At 34.0% G+C, this 23,094-nt stretch overlaps 1 protein-coding gene across 1 annotated transcript; it reads right to left on the bottom strand.

The window, feature by feature from the left end:
• Window positions 1-3,907: 3,907 nt before the first annotated feature.
• RpS8 (ribosomal protein S8) lies at window positions 3,908-18,004 on the bottom strand. The gene is made up of 6 exons (XM_067266720.1): window positions 17,934-18,004; window positions 17,514-17,620; window positions 6,974-7,073; window positions 6,627-6,802; window positions 6,411-6,540; window positions 3,908-4,056 (listed from the first exon to the last, which is right to left on the bottom strand). Exons 1-6 carry the CDS (start codon window positions 17,935-17,937, stop codon window positions 3,947-3,949), a joined length of 627 nt encoding a protein of 208 aa, XP_067122821.1. The 5' UTR covers window positions 17,938-18,004; the 3' UTR covers window positions 3,908-3,946.
• Between the last annotated feature and the right edge of the window lie 5,090 nt (window positions 18,005-23,094).

Genomic DNA, 23,094 nt, shown 5'->3' with positions numbered 1-23,094 from the left:
CAGTGGCGTACTTGGAACGTAACGAGCCATGGGTGAAGGGCTTTTTTTTTTTTTTTTTTAACTCTTTCCGCCCTGTGGGCACTAAGAGGGCCTTTTTTTAGTAGGCCCATTATGGGTTCGGCCAGGCCCACAATGGGGCGACCGGGTGGTGAGGGACGGGGCCCGACATATCCGAACGGACCACCCCCCGAAAAATTCCTGGGGATTATTCGACCCGTTCGGATTCGATCCCGGGTCCCCCAGAGCGGTAGGCTGCCACCTTTACCGCTCGGCCATCCGGCCGTCATGGGTGAAGGGCTGGTAACGATAATATTTTAGGGCTGTCGACCTTTTTTTTTTTTTTTTTCTTTAGGCACGAGTAATCTTTACCGCGAAATGACGCTTCTCGAAATACACACGTGTCATCATCTCTCGAGATACATTATACTTTTTTTTTTCGCTGTCCATAGCGGCACACGTGTTCGACAGCCATCTTGTATTATCTCGCGCGCGTGGCATTCTGGGATCTCTCTTATGACTGGATCTACTTTGAAGAACTCTCTTGAATCGATCGCGATTAAATCTCGATTGAAACGGTCGAGAGAGATCGCACCAAGACATACTCCCTGACCTTGCTCACAATCTAGATTGAAATGCTCGGTACAAACGGGGTATAAGGCTCTAGTTTAGTAGTATTACAGAGTATAATACGCATATTTTAATATATTTAAAAAAAAAAAAAAAACAAACCCACTGAGAAATGTTCCGTGTGTTTAACAAGGTTCGGGAAACTGAAAATTTTAACAACGGGTTCGGCCGAACCTGTGCGAACCCGCCGAATATCACCACTGGATATATAATAATATATATACGACTATACAAAGATAAAACTTTGCTTCTGTCTTTCAGAAGCAAGTTTTATCTTTGTATAGTCGTATTTATATTTTTATATATTTATTAAATACATTGAATTTATGTCAAATTCTAGACTGTATCGGCGACAGGAAACGTTGTCTTTAGAAGGTGAAGCCGTTTTGGATGCTGGACACATCGTATTTTGTGGATTAAACTCTAACAACAACACTAAAAGTTCGTGTTGTTGCTTTAGTGTTGCAATCTCAGATATTGTCGTATTAATACATCTCAATTACGGGGAGAATGCACGTGCAAAGCGGGGCTGTCTGGTTTTTGTAAACATGTGATAGCCGAGCATAATACTAAAATGAAAACAAAAAACGTAAATTAACTTATATTTTCAATTAAGAATATTTTTAAAAATTTGACTGGAAAGTTATCTCGACATATGTATATGAAGATAGGAAAGAAAATAGGTAAATTTTCTATCTGCGTACAAAAACAATTTTTCGACAGGCCATGTCCATTTACAAAAAAAAAAATTAGACATTTTTTTTTTATGTGGACGGCTTCAGATTTTCAAAAGAATAATTTTCAAACTTGAATAGGAATATTACCGCTACGTCATGACTACATAATTATTATTATTTAAAAATAAAATAAAAGACTATCGTGTGTAGAATTAAAACACTTCTCACCTGTTAACGTGTAACAGGTGAGAAGTGTTTAAATATTTTAAGCAGTATGCACCATGTTCTAATATAAAAACATAACTATTATGATAAATAAAACTATGTTCAGTGTTGTTGTTAGAGTTTAATCCACAAAATACGATGTGTACAGCATCCAAAACGGTTTCACCTTCTACAAGACAACGTTTCCAGTCGGCTCCTCACCTGTTTCGGCAGCCATTTTGAGCGCTCTCTGTCGGATTTGGCGCTTGCCAATTAGCGCGATCGCCTGGTGACTCATACAGAGACGTAATCGTTGTTTTATGTACAGTACCTATACACTTTACGCGAAATGGAAGATTTCTAATGAATTATGGAAATTTTCTAAAATGGCGGAAAAAACTTTCAATTTAAAATATATTTTTGTATTTAATTTTTAAAAACTTTCTTTTTTGCGCCTTTTCGAAATTTCCACACCAAGCTGTGGAGAGCCAGCATTAAAAATGAAACTAGTCTCTGCTTATTTTATCTCACTTCCAAGAAGACATGTTGCCTGACTTCTCTAAGTCATACAGTACTTCACTTTATATTTAATCTGACACTTTTGTTAACATAATTGATCTTTTGAAATTGTATACTTTTGATTAGTTTATTGATAGTAAAGTGCGCTAATAAAATATAAGTTATTCATTTATTCAGTTCGCTATATAAAATCAATGTTTCATTAACATTAAATATTCATATTGTTTATCCGATATTAAAATGTATTAGTTTACTATACTATAATCGGTTGAAAACAAACCTATTGTGCACGTATGCATCATAAATCAATTAAATTATGAATACATTTCCATCAATGATCAAGGTCCATAAGCGTTTATGTAATTCTTCTACCTGCACATCCAAACTATTTTTATAATTCTCCCTATATATTGAATGGGAAAAGACCGAGACTGTTAATTAGATGCTGATAATTAGCTCGGATCGTGTGCTTCTCTCATGCCTTAATTTAAGAAATATTTCTATTGTCAAGGATCTTACCAGTTTGATATATCTTTTTTTTTTTTTACTCTTGTTCTGTAGGCTATAGGCTTTCTAATCGTACCCATGATGGGTTTGTTAATGCTTACATTATCAGGACATGGCTTGACAAATCCACGAGGCCACTCAATATTCTGGGAAGTTGCTTGCCTGAATTCACTTACAGTTAGTAGGATAATGCCTTATTAAAATACTCGTTCTTAGGGTTTACTTCCATAATTCTATCCGGGTCAATTCTAATTTATTTCACTTTCATAAAACTATTATTATTCATACAATAAAAACATTTAAATTGTATAGGGAAAACAGGATTCATTAATATTTACATAGGACTTAATTTCGCAGTATATTTTTTGCCATAATTTGCTTTAGTTGAAAGTTTTAACAAATACTTCCTCCAATAATTATTTGTAAAGTGTATTTTACAATATTTTCTCTAAATATGTTTTGTATTATCGATATGTCAATTATTTTTAATAATTTCGACTATTATAATTATTGTGTACAATCCTAAAATTTAGTTTTCTTAGTGATGTGCATAATAACGCGATCCAAATAACACAACTATAGTTGGTTTTTCTTTCTCGCAAAATTCTTAGATTAGCGCACAAACAATACATTTATAATCGATTTAAATATAATGTATGTAACACGTATGTTCGTCAATTATAAAATCGTTTTAACTCGTTTCTTTAAAAAATTTCATTTACCGGATAGTACATCAATAGAAGAAAATGGCGATTTTCATAAAAACAAATTAGGTGAGTAAATCTATAAGACCTTTCCTATTATCGAAAATAAAGTTGAAGTATCTGTGGGAGTTTTAAAATCAGGAGGGCAGCGGACACAGCGAATAAGACCATCTAAACTTATGAAAAGGAGAGGGAAAAAAAAGCTGTTGGAATCCTAATTGCAATTTTAAAAATAAATACACAACTCGCTAATTATCCACAAGAAATTATATTTGATTCATTTATCAGTTGCTGTGGAGTTGACTGTAATTATCTTCTATGTAAAACTCATCCGAATTTCAGTTTCCAGTGCTTGAAGCCTCTTTTCTTGCCAATTTCTTTAATTTGATTCTTAAATTTTAAGGAAAATAATCTGCAAAATATCCTTCCCGTATTTTAAAAAATATTGTATTGAAACGTTTTATCAATACAAATACATTTAATTTTTTAAAGATAAATGCCAACCTGAAAATTTCAAGATATAAATTTATAAAGCAATAAATTATATAATATTACTTATATAGAAATTATTTTCTGATTATCGTGCTTTTCTATATACTATTTAATACAAAGATCTTTTGTATATAGAATAAAAATGAATGAGTAAGTAAATAATTAATATCTAGACAATTTCCATCTAATTCAACTTTATTGTTCAGATTCAGATTTTCATTTTCCTTTCTTTGCTTTGATTTTTCGAAGATAAAATTCTAACTCCTTTCCTTCTAAGATGTAGCCATCAGCTCTTCCACACTGACCAGGTCTTGACGAGATACAGGCTAGAAAAAAAATTTTCAAATATTTTATACAACTATACTTCAAACTACAAACTTTCTAAATACCTAAGTATAACCACTGTATTATACAATTAAATTTTAATCCAGAATAAACTAGCACCTACTGAAAAATCTTGTCTTAAATGGAAAAAAAGCCTGCCAAATTTTGCTATTTAAATAGCAATTAAATGCTATACAATATAATTCTTTTCTGACTGTAAATTATGAAAGCTCAAGTGATGAAGATGAGTATTTTGTTAACAGTGTAAATTTGTTTTCTAGAATTATTTTTAGTAAATAAAATGCATACCATGTAAAAAAAACTACACTTTGTAACCTAAAAGATTTCGAAAAATTTAGTTGCAAATGAAACTGTCATAATGATTATCAGTCGTTACTGTTGAATTAAACAACAACTGACAAAAGGCAAGCATCTTCATATTTGCAACAATTTGTCCCCTTTCTAAAATTTACTACACCATTTTGTGTCTTTCTTCTTAGCTTCTAAATACCTAACAGGGTTATAACAGTGTACTATGTAAGAACAATTTAAAAACAAAAAATATCTTCAAACAAACAAATGCTAAAAAATCAAAAAGTAAAATGAATTTATTAAGATACAAGTAATTCCATATATTTATACTAGATTTATAAATGAATATTCCTTTACAGATTAAAAAAAAAGCTTTAAGTAGATGGGAAAAAAACTAAATTGGAGGCACAAGCATTAATCTAATAGCTATTATCTATATTGAATTGCAGTAAATTTTTTCAACTGTTCATCTTTTCCTTATAATTTGTAATTCTTTTTGTCACCTGTTATTTATTTTGTTCCTACCTATTTAAAATTTGTTATAGTTTTGTTTTCATTATTATAAAATGTTTATTTAAAAAAGTTCTGTAATAAAAAAACTGAATGAAATGAAGCAAATTCTAATACAAATTTGTAATTACAAAACACATTGCAACATTAAATAATATTTTTAGCAAAAATCTAATATATTTTATTTCTGGCAAAACAATTTAATTTTTGATTAATTAAAAGGTTGGTTTCTTAAATATTAGTATATTTAAAAAACTAAATTTCATTCATGAAAATTATAACTTGTATACTTGTAAGAACTTAAAAAGGTGTCCACAAAGTTTATGGACTTTGTAACAATTATGGTCACTAGTTGCAAAATTTGTTGGCGATATAGCATCATTACCTAGACCAGCATTCTTCAGTCTTTTCATATTAGCGGTCTGGCAAAAATAGAATACTTTGTGGACAAGCAAAAGGCAAAACACAAAATTTTCTTACACTTAAACTGCTTAGACATGGGTGATGCACACAACTGTCATAACTTTATTTAATCAATTGCAATAATAATAAAAAAACATAAAAAATGTTTATATTAATTACAATTTTATATTATTTTGTTATTACAAAATTTCTTGCCAGCCTATGAAATTTTTTGTGGACTTGTGCTGGTCTGCAGACCCAAGGATGACGAACACCTATCTAGACCACATTAACTTGGAGAGCTAAAACTTGAAGCATCAGATAAACTCATGAAGATTCCTAATGCTTTAACAGTATCACACATCTTCCTTCACTGTTCATTTCCCAAACTTTTTATAACCTCTTCCTCATCAATTGTTTTAACTTTTGACACATTTGTAATTAAGAAAACTTAACTGCACCCTAGTAACTTTAGACAAACTAAAATGTTTTGCAGTTTTCTTTTCCAAGTATTTGCTGCTATAGCAAAATCTCAAACTTTCTGAATATATTTAAAAAATATTTATTAATATATTTAAAATATCTGATTTTGCAGCATCTAAATATTTTAAAATAAATTCTTGTATTTAACAGTATATAAGAATTTTTTTTGGACAAAACTTGCACTGCATCTTATGTGAAGTTGTGATTCCTGTATGATAAGGAATTCCCAGCCTTCACAATTGTTTGAGCCTTGTTTTTCTTGTATGGAAGAAAGCTCATTGAGAAAGGAAATATTGTAATTTCCAAAATACATCTAACAAGGGGACCTTATGGTCTCCTGTAAGAAAATAAAGTTGTTGATTGATTGGCAATTATAGTCTGTGGATATGACAATTCCTAGAAAATTACTATATTTTGATCATATATATATTAATAATGAAGATATGAAATTAAAGCATATTATAAAGATGAAAAGGATTGTTTCAAGCATAAACTGTAAAAAGTTTAAAACAAACTGTTTCTAATAAACTGCATATACTACTCTGTAATATCTATAATCATAAATATTTTAAGCATTTCAAACTAACAATAAATAAAAATAAACAAAAAATTAAATTAATTTTATAACAAAGTTACAATAATTTCTCACCAAGCATTCGTCCAGTCATAAACTGATCTTCAAGAGCAGGTTCAACTTTAGCAATTTTCTGACGCTCTTTATATTTCTTTTCAGTCTTTTTACTTCGTTTCTTATTTAGAACTGCTTCTTCAGCCTCTGTCTACAAGTTTGAATAATAGTATAGTAAAGTAAACTTTTTAAATTTATATAACATTGAAATAGCTAAATGTAAATTTTGAAACTTACTAATTTGGCTCCCTTCTTCCTTCCAAGTGGAAGTGCATAATGAGCTTCGTACCATTGTCGGAAGGGAGTAGCATCGATCAGTACAATTGCATTCTTAACTAATGTTTTGGTACGCACTAATTCATTGTTACTTGCATTATAAACAGTATCAATTATTCTAGTCTTGCGAGTACAATCTAAAATAAAACAAATTCTACATAAATGCTAATTCAGTTACATATATTTAATAAATGAGAGAATTGTAACCTATCAGTGCGCTGTAGGATAATCATCATATTGTATATATGTAATGATATTTTCATCATTAATTAAGTTACACATCATTATTTTTATTAATGTACACTCACGCTCAGATGCCCATGCAAAATTTCCATGGTCAAGCCTTAATGCACGATACTTTTTATTCCCTCCTCTTGTTCTAACAGTGTGAATTCTACTCACTCCAATCTGAAATTAAAATAAAAATAAACTCATAAAGGCAAACAAATATTTAAAATCATATACATATACATAACATGAATAAATATATATATATCAGTTTATTTTAAAATATTCATCAATAAATTACAGATGACACGCAAATTTCATCATTTTAATTTTTCAGTTATTTCAAATCAAATGTAATGCTTCAGTTTCTATAAAATTTTGCACAAGGAAAATATGAAAAGATGCTCTAATAGTTGCAGCTCTTAATTATGAAATACTACACCCTACTTTTTTAAATTTGAAGAGTAGATATAAATTTAAATTAAAAATTAATGGTATTATGCTACTCAAATAGCACATGTGGTCAGCTTATGTATAAAAAAATTCATAATGATTTGTGAAGTAAAATTAGCCATGCTTCTCAAACCACTTTGAAGTAGCTTTGAATTTATATCTTGTTTCACAAAAATTGTTATATTATCCTAGTTTTGACATCAAAATACAATTAAAATTTTTAACATACAACATACATTTTGTATCATGAACAACAAGCACTCTTTCCTAAACTGTTATTGCTCAGAGCCTGATTTAGTAATATAGTTGGTAAAACAGGCTCTGAGCAATCAGGTGTAGCCAAAAATCCAATTATCTTTTTGAGTTTTCTCCAGGCTCCCAAAAAAGGTCATGGGTCACTATATTGGGACTAGGCTGAATCATCAAACTTTCCATCTGTAACAATGAACTTTCTAGAAAGATCTATTGGGCTGCATAAAGCATTGCAATATTGCAAATTTCATCAATATGATACTTTCTCTATAACTTTACCAAAGAAAGAAAAGTTTGCATAATGGATTTCTGAAACTGATCATGCTTGCAGTAGACTCTCTATCTTTAACAGTTGGCAATAAACTACACAAGATCCCCAATGGTGATTTGTTCAAACTGCAGAAATGTCAAGAAAAATTAAATATTGGAATAATTTTTGTTACTGGTAGGATTTATTCTTTTAGAGAATGTATATAGACTATAATTTTAAATTAAATTATTTTTGATAGGCTCACATTATGCAGAATAAAGCAAGCAGGTCGTGCTCCATCTACACAATGTTGGTGTTTCTGTTCAATTAAGATATTAAAATTATGTTTTGTGTTCCAGTACAGACATAAAACTTCTGTACTACCAAGTTACTAGTGATTTCTTGTCTGGTGTTGTTTACAAAAATGCTACAGACTATTTTGTGTTAAGTTGCTCATGGAAGTGGCATAGGAATTTCAGGAGGGAACACATTTTCAAAATAAAGAGAGAACTTTTAGTAACTTAAGATTCTCAATTTTGATACTTTCTCACATGGTTATTATCTACAACAATATCCCTGAAGGCACTAACAAAAAGGATGCTGCGTTCAAACTAATTTGTTTGCTACTTCTCACTCAAGTGCATAAAAAAAGTCGCATATCTAATGGCTATTAAATGCCCCTTACAGGATATGAATATACAAACTAATTTGTCTGTTTTGCTCCATAGTGCATTAAAACATGACTGACTGCTGGCATCAGGATGTAGCCTAAGGTAGAAGAACTGGCTCAATTGCAGTTAATGCAGCACATTATTCCTTCAAAGAAGTCTGCACACATTTATATTTTTGAATGTTTCAAACATTTTGTTAATCATTTTTATCTAAGTTTTTTAAAGTCATATATATTACTCAATACAAACAATGAAATAATTCAGTTGCTTATTAGTAACTTAAGTGATTTTATTTTAATAAAATAAACTTTTGATATTTTAAAACATCAAATTTCACAAAACTTCAGGCTTATGCCTACATAACATCTTGTAAAATTTAATAAAGGGTAAATTCTTTGGAGGATGGGGAGATCAACACAGTACAATTTCAGTAATCTGACATTTATGGAATTAAATTGTCAAATTGCTGGATTATTGGAAGTAATGTGAATTAAATTCAAATGGAAATAAACTATACATTTCATTTACACGATATTAATCAAAAATACTTATATGTATAGAATAGCAAGTAATGAAAACCAGCACATATTCAACAGCATACTGTTCAATGTGTGTCACAGTTAACTGTTGATGTGGCAAAACACAAGTTGGACTACTGATTAAAACTTCCAATCGCACTGTCGTCATTAGTAATCAGTTGTTGCTAAGTTAGTGGATTCCCACGAAATTTACTGAAAAATTGAAGTGAGAGGTACTGTATTTTTGATGGGATTGATTTTTATACAGTAGAGTGTTGTTTATTTGAATCAATTGGGGACTGGGGTTGTTCGGATAACTGATTATGTACGAAAAAATATATTAACCTATCCCATGTTGAAATTTTTCTCCGTTGCATGTCGCTTCGTGTTGAATTTTCATCGATTTTAAGTGTAACGAAAATTTTTATAATAATAATCGAGGCTATTGTATTGTTAAAAATTATTTCTTTATTTTACACAAACAAAATGAATACATTGAAAAATATAACAACAAAAAAATTATACTTTAGAAGTTAATATAGTATCAAAAATGTTTGATTCAGCATGACACAGTCCGACTGGAAAGCTTTCAGTTAACAGACATTTCAGTTGACCGGCTTTTGGATAAACAACACTCTACTGTATTTATACTGTAATGTGTTATAAGTAGGACTTTGATTTTTATGCAAATGCATATTTGAGTTGATTGAAAATCTGGGAGGTCCTACAACATAAGATTCAGAAGTCATTTAGAACCGCTGGGAGAACAAAAATTGGCATTTGGTTGATGTTCAGAAGTCATATTTTCAATATTCTGTCTATTAAAGTATACAGTACATGTTATGGACAAGTGATTAATACGGGCATTATGAATAATGACCAACAAAATCGGGCATTGTAATAAAATTTCAATAATTTATCAAATTGACTGGCCATTATGAATACTGCTATCACCTAATTGGGCAAAGTGATGATAATACATTGAAGAGTGATCATCCAACAAACGCTAGCCAATCAGAACTTACATATTAGTTGTGCATGCATATTGCATTTAGTACCAAATTTTAAACTTACGTGACCAGTAGTTAATCTTTTTTCTTTAACAAAAGAAATGTTCATGGAGGATTCCTTGATGAACATTTCTTTCATTCATATCATTAAGTGATATGAATAATCGCTTCAACAACCGATTAAACGAGTTAATCAAATTTAAAATTTGATACTAAACATGATACGCACATGCAACTCAGAGTGCCGATTGGCTAGCGTATGTTGGATGATCACTCCTAAACATATTATCACTTTGCCCAAATAGGTGATAGCAGTATTCATAATGACTGGTAAATTTGATAAATTAATCAATATTTATCACACTGCATGCCCTTTTTGGTCTTCATTCATAATGCCCAATTACTCACTTTGTCCATAACATATATAAGTCCAAAAATGCCCAGAGGAAAATCATCTCCTAGCTCTAATACAGAGTATATGTAGAAGAGTTGAGGAGATATTTTTTCAACTGATGATGATACTGTTCTCTCTGCCAGCCATGCAACAAAGCTGTTGCATATAAAAAAAGGACACAACTGCTTCACAACATAAATGCAGGATTGCATAAAGCTGCCACTGTATGGTCTAACAAAGTCAAAACATTTAAGCAATCAGATCATCAGGGTAAGTTGCAGTTTTTTTTACAACATACAAAACATTGATTGCCACCAACATTTCATTTCACAAACTCACCAGTACAATTATACCTGTGAATGAGATGGTTAGGAACTTATCAGAGCTGTAGACCATACCCATAGGAACAAAAGTCAAAAGGAACCACACTGCAACGTGTGATCTTTGCAAGTTATAGCCCCCCAAAATCAGCCTACTTCCAGATTGCATGCAATTGGGAGTGGCATTTCTCCACTAACACTATCACATTTAACTATTTAGCCCAGATAACTATGCCTGCTTTGAGTAGTCCACTGGACTTCATGGAATACTTGATGTTGTATAGTTTTAGGGAATATGGGAGCTACACGTGGAGCATCAGTCAAGGATTGCTATCACTTGTCTTGACCAACAAGGATTGTGGAGAATAGATAGTATACTGGTTCATGGTAAAAACAGACCTTTGGAAATGCTGTTTTTACCACGAACCAATCTCACATGTACAGGTAAGGTTCCATTGACTTTGCTCATACAGGAGCTATAACTCTGCAGGGATGACAAATCCCTCATTCAGAATTCACATCTTACCAACTCACCAATGTCGTGTTTAAGAATTTCCATCAGAAATATACAAATGAAAGATGTACTAGATGAATCAACTCTTCAAACTGACAGTTCCATAGAAACTATCAGCACAATCTGAACAAACAATAAAAAAATCCATGGATACCTGTTAATAAAATTACAGATGCAATAAGTGGAAATTTTGTTATATTGAAGATTGATGTGCTTGAAAATGCATTTGAAGTGCAAAGGCAGCAACTGAAAATATATATTTGCTCCATGCCATATTCCTAGAAGCTATCATTCAACCACTGGAATGCACTAAAAATTTTGTGGCCAAACAGAACACATTATAAGAGCACACATTTTCATATCTGATGCTGCTAGCTAAATGTTCAAAGCAGTCAATACAATGAGTGTTTTTATACTGAAACAATCCATTTAACCTGCTTACATATACATTTAGCAGAATTTGTGAAACTGTTCACATGTTTCCTAGTGCCAATAAATTGATTACCAACTGCAAAAAAGTCTTCATAAAGGCTCCAATATGAGAACAGGAATTTTTGAGGATACTTCCAAATGTGCCTATTCCACCAGAGCCTGAATGGACATGTCAGGATACATAACTAGCTGCTGGATTCAAGAAAAGTCAGAAGAATTTTTCAGTGACAGAATGAAAAATCTTGTTACACGTTGGGAGAAATGTGTTAGCCTTAATGGTGACTATGTTGAAAAATAAATATATAATTGTGAAGCTTAAGGATTGTACAGGTATACCTCGTCTTACGTCGGTAATTGGTTCCAGGGGAGGCGACGTAAGTCGAATTTACTTGTTTTAGTTATGACTTACGTCGTAACTAAACGCCAATAATGGAGGAAACGCCAATAATGAGCATTTAAAGACCGCTAAATAAGACGACAACACAGAAACACGGATGTTTTCATGGTTCGTTCCTAGGATTTATGATGATTATATTAACATTTACTGTAAATGTACATATTTTAATATGATTTTATGTGCTTTCAACGCTTTTCTAGTGATATTACGACTTCAATGTTTATGGCGGACGGATTTAAAGTCGAATAAACTGACTTAAACTTGATTTTTATTTTTCCATATACTTTTTTGACAAACGACGTATAATCGGGAATGACGTAACTCGAGGTATACCTGTACTTTAATGTTCCTTTTTTGCCAGATCTTGCTATTTGTTTTTGTTTGTGTTCTACCAGCATGTGTGCATTACTTTTCAGCCTACCCTTGTACAATATATACATCAAGTTACCAAAAATTCAAGCCTGAAGATGCCATTTGCATTTCAGAAGCCTCTGGAGTGCTTTGAAGATAACAGAATCAAGCAAGAACTTGACAATATTAATGCCAATTCATGTTTTCTTAAAGACACAATTACCAAGTTGGAAGGGAGACATCATCTGAATGAAACAATGTACCCAACATGGCAATTAACAAAATCAATAATCTACCCTGGACATTGTAGGAGCCACTTTGAAGGAGAAATTAAGACATATCTGATAAGAACTTTGGATGGTAAAACTACTTACTTGCATGTCATTATGTCACACTGTAGCTTCCCAACATCCACATCATGACTATCTCTCAAAGTGACTGAAAGGTTTAAAGCGCAGTGCAAATGAGTCAATAACAAAGAAAACTAGTCTCAAAATTGAGGCAAATTTTCCTGCAATTAAAGGATAGACTCAAGGTCACTCCTTTCAACAAAGAGCATATTCAACTTGTTGGATATTTTCATTCAGTGACTAGCAACATTCATGCACAGTCAATCATCAGTTTGTGGCAATCATTGGCAGTAGTCAAAAGCTAACAGTCACAAAACAAAAATCAGTTTTCATCTATATGTTGAATCTGCCACATCAACTCGATTGCACTGGACTTAAGACCTCCACATCATTTATAAATATCAGGTCACAAAAAAATGTCATCAGAGCAGAAAACCACTGTCTTAAGCCCTGGTCACACTATGCGATTTCCAGCCGCGCGGGCGACTGCAACCGCAATGGCTGTTCCCGTTAACTAGTAATCCCCCTCGAAAACCGGCGCGACTGCAACCGCAACTAGAAACAAAAAGTTTGTTCTACTCGCGACGGTTGCAAACGCGCATCCAATCAGAAAACGTCTGTGCCACGTCATACTGTGTGTTCTTTATTTGTCAACATATCTTGATTATAACATTTGTATTAACTCAGTTTCAGTACATTTAAATGCTATATTTGATAGAAATCAAATCTGAATTTATAAAAGTTATTGTTAGATTTATTGTAAAAAGTTTGATTACTTTTAATAATATACAATTGAATAAAATAAATGCTTATATAAAAGAAAAAAATATATCGATTATAAATGAATTAAATCATTCAAGCTTTCCTCTAAACAACACTTACCCTCCAATATTCACTTTTATATTGATAAATAGCATCCAAAACTTCTGGGATAATGACTAATATCGAATTATGGGCCACTCTAAATTGGTATATCAAACTACGAAACGTTTCACCTAAATTATATATAAGTATAAATTATATTCATACGGATGTATCCCCTATAACCTTCGGCATCCGAAAGCCTTAATTCATTCATCAGCTGGTGAAAGCACGATTGTTTAGCCCGTTGATTTTTATTTTGCCAAGTTTTAACCCAGCATGAACGTTTTTTCTTATTTTTCTCTTTGTATATTCTCGCCAGCTCTAACAAAATTAGCGCCTTTTTCCTTTTATTCATTCCAGAAAAGGAACTGCTCGCTATTTTAATAAGGAAAGTAGCTAAAATTCCGTAAATACTCTGAAGTAGAACGTAAAATGTCGGTAAACTCACGAAAGTAGACAAAAACAAGAAACTGTAGTTTTATTGGTTTATTATAGAGTCACGTGTTTCCGAGTTGCAACGTCAATGAACAATGTGTGACCACGAGAAGATGCGCGCGACTCGCGCTTGTTGCAGTTGCGGTCGCCTGCGCGGCTGGAAATCACATAGTGTGACCAGGCCTTTATGCAAACAACGCTGCAACAATAAAAGAAAAATCGTTCACAATTGGATGTGTATGGTAGTGATTTTCCACAGCAGCTTTTTGAGGATCTGTGGTAAGTGGGAAAATTTTTTTCATTGAAAGAAAAGATCCCAGAATGAGACAAACTTGGGTCCTACTTTCTATGCAGATAGATGTATTGCCAAGGCATCTGATCTTCACTTCCAGATTATTCTAAATTTGAATTAATTAAATTTTCATTACATCTATCTGCATAACCACCCAACTACAACCAAATTACTTTATTTCCAATTGTTAAATTAGCCTCGTTACAGTCAGATAAATAATCCAGCAATTTGTTTAGCATATCAAAAGTACTTGCCATATATACCATTATTTATATTTACTGCATTAAAGCATTTGGTAATTATAGTTTAAAAGAAATATGAATTTTTTAAATTTTTTTTTAAAAAAAGAAGGTATATTTAACAGACATTCAGAAAACGCATAACATTTTTTCAGGCGACCCATACATAAAGTGCTATAAACAAAAAATCATAAGACTACTTACTGATTGTGTCCTGTTTGAGACTCCATTGTTTAAGTTTGTTTTTGCCACAGGGCGGCACATTGGACGGCAGACACATACAAAGTGTGTCATGTGATATTTCTCAATGCCATTCAGTCACGTGACTACTCATCTCGGCCATGCCTCGCATCTGACTTCTATCATCGTGTTCTGATAACTTATTCTTCTCACAGAAGAATTTGCTGAACTTTGGAAACATCGTTAATAAACATTAAAACAACATTCCATTTAAAATATGGATTAAAATCAACATATAACAATGTATGATAATTTGATAAACAACTAATAATTCTACTCTCCTTTTAAATGAACTAATCTCTTTCATGTCTTAAGCAAAACTGAGTTGTATTTATTTACATCAAGATAATAGACATCTTATGTTGCATCTGACTAATATTTATCATAATATATATCATGATAGAATTGTTGTTAGCAAGCAGTTTTGCCTTTGTTGTTTCATATACAGGTGACCCAACTTTCCCACAATTCACTACTTCGCACATTTTTAAAAATTCAACAACTTTTTAAATAATTTTGTTGATAATGAAAAAATTTGCTTCCATGCATAATGCTTGTACACTACAAAGTGCAGTAGCTTGCTTTACATTCTCGTACACACGTTACTTCCTACAATAGTGCACTTCTCGGAATCCTAATCACTACTGTGTTGTTTTGAGCAAGAGGTCAAAACAGTTTCAGTCTTTCATTAGGACGTGCATCAACGTGCTGTGTGTTTTTCTAAATTTGTTTATGTTTAAATATTTCCTCCTTATAAATTGATAAACATGAATGAGAAACGGAGAAACTGCAGTGTTGATATGAACAAAAAGATATTAAGGACTCAAACTTCATACAATCAAGACAAAGATGGAAATAATTAAGCGTTCTGAAAACGGTGAATCTTTTGCTTCAATTGGACATTTGTACGATGTAAACAGATCTACGATATGTTCAATTTTGAAAAATAAGAGTAAAATTAAGGAATACATTCAAAATTGTGGAAATATATCTTCAAAGATTGTTTCCAAAAGACGGCATGTTATAGAAATCTTTATCAAGAATAAAAAAGTGTGGTATTCAATTAACTCTTGACAAGTTTATAAAAAAAGCACCCAAAAGCACTTAAACACACCACGTTAACTTCATTATGCATACATATTGATAAATACCATATTTTACGGACTATAAGACGCATTTTTTTCTTCGAAAAATTGCCTCCAAAATTCAGGTGCGTCTTATAGTCCGTAGCATCTTATAGGTATTTAAAAAAAAAAAAAAGCTTAAAAATGCTTAAAAATTAAAGTGCATCTTATAGTCCGTAAAATACGGTAAATACTTTAAAACAGTTTTTGGTGCATATTTTTTTACATCCCTCTACTTTTGAACATTCAACATTTGTACACACTTTCAGGAACCAATTATGTGTGAAAGTCAAAGGCTGCCTGTAGTCATTCATTATTTATCATCATCATCATCAGGAACATATCAGATGCAAGGCGTGGCAGAGATGAGAGAGCAGTCACGTGACTGGATAGCATCGAGAAATATCACACGACACACTTTATACGCATCCGCTGTCCCGCAAAGAAAACAAGCTTAAGCAATGGAGTCTTGAATGGGGCACAATCAGAAAGTAGTCCTATAATTTTTTGTTTATAGCACTTTATATACGGATTGCCTGGAAAAAATGTTATGATTTTCTGAATGTCTATTAAATATACAGGTATACTATAGATTACTCCCTATGGAATTTCGTGTGTTTGGGTATATATCTGAACTCAGGGGACCAAGACGAGTTCAACGATACTCTACTTTTGGACCGAAGACGAAAAATAAAAAAGTTATCATACTTTTTTCCAGCAATCGCACGATGATTGGGAGTCGCGTTGCTCTCCGCTACGTCGGCCTCGCTATCGTGATCGGGAGTCCCATGCTTGCCGTTAAAATTGCCTTTAGTAGACGTTTCCCCCTTTTTTACTTTGTTCAAAAACTACCGTGAATCGATCACTAGTTTAGCACATGGTGGCATGTGGTGGCTCCAATACGAGAGGTCAGTTGGGCTGCCATGTTCGCTGCCATAAGTAAACCTTAACCAAAATGGGAATCGCGCGATGATTGGAAGTCGTGTTGCTCTCTCCGCTCTCGTATCACGTGTTTAACGCTCCGGGAAATGACCGTAGTCCGACGTCACGGTTTGCAGACTTTACCGCAAGATGGCAATACTAGCAACTACGGTGCTGTCTGCATGAGAGCATTAAAAAAGTATGGTAACTTAAAAAGTGTGATAACTTTTTTATTTTTCGTCTCCGGTCTAAAAATAGGGTACCGTTGAACTCGTCTCGGTCCCGAGTTCAAATATATAATCAAAGTCCTGAAATTCCATAGGTAGTAATCTATAGTACACCCAAATATACCTTCTTAAAAAAAAAAATTAAAAAACTCTCATTCCCTTAAACTGTTTAATTACTAAGCATTATCTCAATACTTTTTATGTGATATCTCAGACAATATGCTATATTCCTATCTAAATCTTTACATGCTTAAAGACAATGCATTACAATAATTTCAAAGATAGTCACAAGAAAAATATAAAAATTATCAGCACCACAAATTATTTGAAAAAAAAATCATTTAAAGAAAGGAAATATTTGAAAACCTTTGTGTTTGCCGATGGTCGACCAAGCTCAAACTTCCTCTTCTTTCGAATAGGTTTGCGTTTCCCACCAGTCTTTCGACGCTTATGCCAATGGTCTCTAGAAATACCTGGTAAATTTAACAATGAAAATCTATTAAATTAACATGTATCCTTCATCTCGTCCAATTTTCACATGTTATCAACTGTTTATTACTGTTAACTTTGATAAAGTATCAAGAATTTATGGACAAATCTAGCAAGATCAATAGACTCGTGGCACATATGCAATCGAGTTATTGTTCAAATACTAAAACATCAATAAAATTTTTACATAATTCAGTAAAAATGAATAAATTAATAAGGATAACGTAAATTTACTAAGACAAATTCATTTCTATACTTTGGATTACATCGGATTGAATTCTGAAATGACTAACTCACCCATTTTAACGACAACGAGGAACGACTATGCAAAGTATGATGGGTAATACAACATTTGCCATATTCTGCCGATTCTCTCCTGACTTCACGCCAAATTTCGCGAATATGGTTATTTTTATAATTTTTTAAATAATAATAAAAATCGAATAAAATAATTTAAATTAACAATAAAAAAATAAAATATAATATCCCCTTCAGTTTTACAATAAAAATAAAAATGTATAAAAAGAAGTAAATAAATAAAATAAAAAAATACACAAGAGAGTGTATAATATTTGCGTTATAAATTGTGTTGGTTAGCGTATCCTTGACTTGTTAATTCATATGTATTTCCACGCATTGGCAAAATATTTAGTCTTTTGCGGTTAAACATTCGCTCGCTAACTTTTGCTTAAATACTTCAATTTTTGCACTGTGTATCCACGAATTGAAGAATTAATGTTTCTGACGATTATTGTTTCATTCCGTGCTATTATAGTATTTTCAATGTTAGCGAAGCAAGCTACAGCTGTATTGTTTTTTTCTATTATGTGAATCATATTTGTGCTCATGTATTCATTGAGCTTCTTGAACGAGGTACTTCAACTAATGTATGCATTGTTCATGACAATGCTATTCATCTTAGACGGTAAACTGATTCTGGCATCCTGTCTTTATCATTCCTTAAAACTCTGTATGTTATAGGGTTGCGCTTGTAAACCACCGTAGCATTTCGTTTTCTGGCTAATTCCTTCTGTGCTGTTGCCAATGCGTTAAGGTTGGTTCACATTGAGCGAAAACGATTGCGAATTTTTAAGAAGCCAATCATTTGCAAGCCAGAGAAAACGCCATCTCGTAAAACATAATGGCCTCTTCCGATATTCCGTTCTTAACCACGTTTGTTTATAGTGGCCGGATGGCCGAGCGGTCGAGGTGGCAGCTTACCGCTCTGGGGGACCAGAATCGAATTCGGACGGGTCGAAAAATCTCCACGAATTTTTCGGAGGTGGTCCGCCCGAATATGTCAGGTCCCGTCCCTCATCACACGGTCGCTCCATTACGGGCCTGGCCGAACCCATAATGGGTTTGCTAAAAGAGGCCTTCTTAGAAGAAGGAAAGAGTGAAAAGAAATCATCATCAAAGATTTCCTCATGCAAACACTACAACTATGGCAATTGTAGGTAGATAGCGACGTAGAGTTATGCAAATTAGGTTGCCGGGACCGCCGTCTTTGGTGTGTTTTGACCTTTGACCTTTGTCATGTTACAACGGGCATCGTCGGGGATGTTGTCCGTCTCGAGTTTACGCAAATTAGATCCTCCTGTCAACACGGGCATATTGTAAGGGAAGCCTCCCCTTGTGAAATTTTTACAAGGCGGTAATTGCGAGCCTGGCAAGAGAATGGAAGGAGGAACAGAGGGAAGCTATATGCCCCACAGATCCCTGAAGACAAATTGTAACATGTCTTTTTTTTTATTAGTACAGTATTATCATTTTATTTTTCTTATGCTATTCTTTTTTACTTGTATTTTCAATTGTAACATGTAGCTTTTATTTCAAATTAGATTTCCAAATGGCTTCATCTAATAAGAAAACTCATGAATAGGAACTGTCAACCTACTTAGATGACCAAATCTTCCAGCTGAATACCGGCATCAAATAAGTACTCACTTTTTGAACCTTTGTATCCGGTACTTTTTTACTTTCCAGAAAACAAACGTTTTCGGCCTCACTCGAGGTCTGCTTCAGATTAAAAGAACAAAAGAACAAAAGAAAACTGGCTTCCCAATTATTTGAATTATTCTTCGAGGAACGTTTAGCTTTAAAATACATTCGAATATATGCGTATGCTACGTAGCGTTGTCGTCTTCTTGTTCTTCGCATACATAACGCCAGGCGTATGAAAGTGCGTTGCCGTCTTTAGAGTTTATACATTTCCCTGCACGGCCGGCCCTGTATATTTCAAGGACTTCGAGGGCCCTGATGTCTTCCGTCTGAAAGGCTCTATTTATCAATCTGGCATTGGATAGGTCCGCTTTCAGGCGACTTATGCGAATTGGTTTTACGTAAATTGGAAGAAACCGTCATACCAGAGTATGGGTCCAATATAGTTATATATAAAAGATATGTAGACGACGTATTTATCCTGTGGAAAACAGAAACGAACATCAATGATTTTTTAAGTCGCATGAACAACAATCCATATGGGTTGACCCTTAAAATGGACCAAATGTCTACCACCAATGCCCACTTCTTGGATATCAATATCAGACTGAATGGAGGAAGGATTGAAACTGGTATATATTATAAATCTGGCTACATCCCATGGTTTATACCAGCAAACTCAGCCGATCCTTACACATATAAAATCGCAGCATTCCGGGGTTTAGTTAGAAGAGCGTATACGCATCCTTCCAGGAGGAATGATACTATAATTGAACTACAGAAGATAGAACGCATCGTGATGGCACATGGATACAAAAAAAGAACTAATACGAAAGTTAGCACGGGCCTATTCCAGACCACGAAATACGCAAAGTACACCCATTACTCAAAGGGCTAGAAATGAGGATCGGAATCAAGAACCAGCCAGCGGATACGCAGTTGTCGAATACAACCGGCGATTTCAGGCCTTATATAAAGAAATTACAACCAAAACTGGTACCAGATTGACATACAGAAGGTCCCCAGATATGTATAAATTGTTGCGCAACGCCAAAGACAAAATGAACCATATTCGGGCTCCAGGTGTATACAGTATTCCAGTGAGGGATGACAGATTTAGGCAGGAATTAGTATACATTGGCTCCACTAAACGTTTCATCCAACAGAGGCTCAAGGAGCACAGATACGATATAAACCACGCTCGTTACACCACCGCCTTATCCACCTACGCCACCGATCCAGAGATTCACGCGGACCTATCCAATGCCAGATTGATAAATAGAGCCTTTCAGACGGAAGACATCAGGGCCCTCGAAGCCCTTGAAATATACAGGGCCGGCCGTGCAGGGAAATGTATAAACTCTAAAGACGGCAACGCACTTTCATACGCCTGGCGTTATGTATGCGAAGAACAAGAAGACGACAACGCTACGTAGCATACGCATATATTCGAATGTATTTTAAAGCTAAACGTTCCTCGAAGAATAATTCAAATAATTGGGAAGCCAGTTTTCTTTTGTTCTTTTAATCTGAAGCAGACCTCGAGTGAGGCCGAAAACGTTTGTTTTCTGGAGAGTAAAAATGTACTGGATACAAAGGTTCAAAAAGCGAGTACCTACTTAGATGAGTTGTCAGACATAGACATACCTAGTGAGTCTGACAACAACAGTGTAGTGTTGACGTACCGGAATTTCATTCCTTTTATTCCGATTCCAATTTTGATTCAGACACCGAAGGACCTTCGACCTCCGCTGGACCCTGCTCTCGACAGGTTTCTCCTGCTTCTGATGATGAGTTGGAAGATGAGGAGTACCTTGAGGTTCTGCCACCGATCTCTCTCCGATCCTTTCCCTTTCCTAGAACAACCTGGCCCCATGCCTTCTTCTGATTCATGCTTCTCCATATAGAGTATTTTAACCTTTTTATCACTGTCTTTGCTCTCTCTTATGGTGGCGGAATCGAATAGGTATGCCAAGCAAGTCATAAATGGCATGGGGGAATGTGCCCAAATATCTCCAGAAGTGGAAACTTATCACTATTAAAGAAATTAAAGGGTTTTTAGCTTTTATTTTTTCTATGGGACTTAACCCAAAACCTAAAATCTCGGATTACTGGTCCACTACTAAACCCATGACTCTCCGTGGTATAGGGGAATGTTTAGTACGCACCGCTTTTATCACTTCTACGATTCTTCCATCTCATAGATTCTAGTAAGTTGCCTGGCTCAGGGGAATTAGGTTATGATCCATGTGCACGTTATCAATCTTTGGAGAATCATGAGAATAGGGTGGTCCGACAATATTACGTTCCTCAACAGTAAAAAAGCGTCAACGAAACATTAGTAGGTACCAAGTGCCATACCAGCCTGCGTCAGTATATGCCAAAAGAAAAAAGAAATCATCATAGATGGGGAATAAAACTTTGGATACTGTGCGACTCCGTTTCGAACTACTGCCTGTCAGTGGCGTGCCATGACATTTGATAATAGGGAAACTGTGTTTCTGTAAGAAGCCGACTTCCAGGGGCAATTAGTTAATTGCGCGTCAGTGATGGTCTAGGGTTCATTCGTACGTGCATGGTGGCGGAAGAGACAAAGACGACAAGTATCTGACAAAAATCGTTTATTTTAACATAAAATAAACACACACTATGTACGAAATAGTTTGCTTTAGGCCAATCAGCCGTTCAGTCGTCCTGGGCGTCGATGTGGTTCTTCGATGGTCGATCGAAGGTGGCTTCGGGACAGTGGCGTCGACAAGTCTGTAAGGCACGGGAGACTTCTTCCGTTGGCGTCGGGGACACGGTCTAAGTCCGAAGTGGCACGGGTTACAGGTTGGCACAATGGACGAGAAACTGTTTATTTTTGCGCGTTGACACACGGCGTTTTGGTTAATCGGAACGTTAACCGAGTGCGAGGTGTCCTCGATTGTCGGGGATTATATCAGTCTCCGTTCTTTCTTTCGTCCATTTTGATTGGTCGTTCTCTCTCAATCACGCTTCCCGAGTGGTTGGTCCCTGGTTACTAAACGTGACGAGACTTTTACCTGGAACGCGAGAAAAGTCAAAATCGAAGATGAATTCGATCTTCCACCGATCATAGAACGACTTCCTTCCGCAATTTATGGTTTCTGCCTGGCAGTTTGATATAAAGTTATAAACAATCAATGTCCGACTACAAACGATTTTTACCAATTTTTTTTAGACTAATAAATTTTTTTCTAAATTAACCGTTTTCTCGCGTTTTTCGTGACGGGTCAGACCTGTCCGGTACATGACATTTCCATAAAAGTTTTAAACAAATACTGGAAATGACAAAAATAAACAATTTATGTATTTTAGTTCTAAAATACAAGTAATGCACACATAATACAAATTCATATGACACAAACAATGATAGTTTATAAAAAAATTAAAAAAAAAGTTTTTCTAACTCTATTCGGCCATTTTTTCCGTAAAGTCGTTAATTATTTTATCATAAAAGTCGCTGATCGTCGACTCCATCAACGTATTTCTCTAT

The sequence above is a fragment of the Centruroides vittatus genome, unplaced genomic scaffold, assembly GCF_030686945.1.
Source record: "Centruroides vittatus isolate TY-2023 unplaced genomic scaffold, ASM3068694v2 contig_1057, whole genome shotgun sequence".
NCBI lineage: Eukaryota > Metazoa > Arthropoda > Arachnida > Scorpiones > Buthidae > Centruroides > Centruroides vittatus.
Note: the sequence above shows the minus strand (reverse complement) of the source record. Positions and strands in the feature narration are given on the sequence as shown.

Excerpts from the sequence above, each read along its gene's own strand:
- RpS8 (XM_067266720.1), bottom strand. Across the intron at positions 6,541-6,626 it reads GGAAGAAGGGAGCCAAATTA|ACAGAGGCTGAAGAAGCAGT; the intron begins GTAAGTTTCAAA and ends TCAAACTTGTAG. Across the intron at positions 4,057-6,410 it reads TATGACTGGACGAATGCTTG|CCTGTATCTCGTCAAGACCT; the intron begins GTGAGAAATTAT and ends TTTTTTTTCTAG.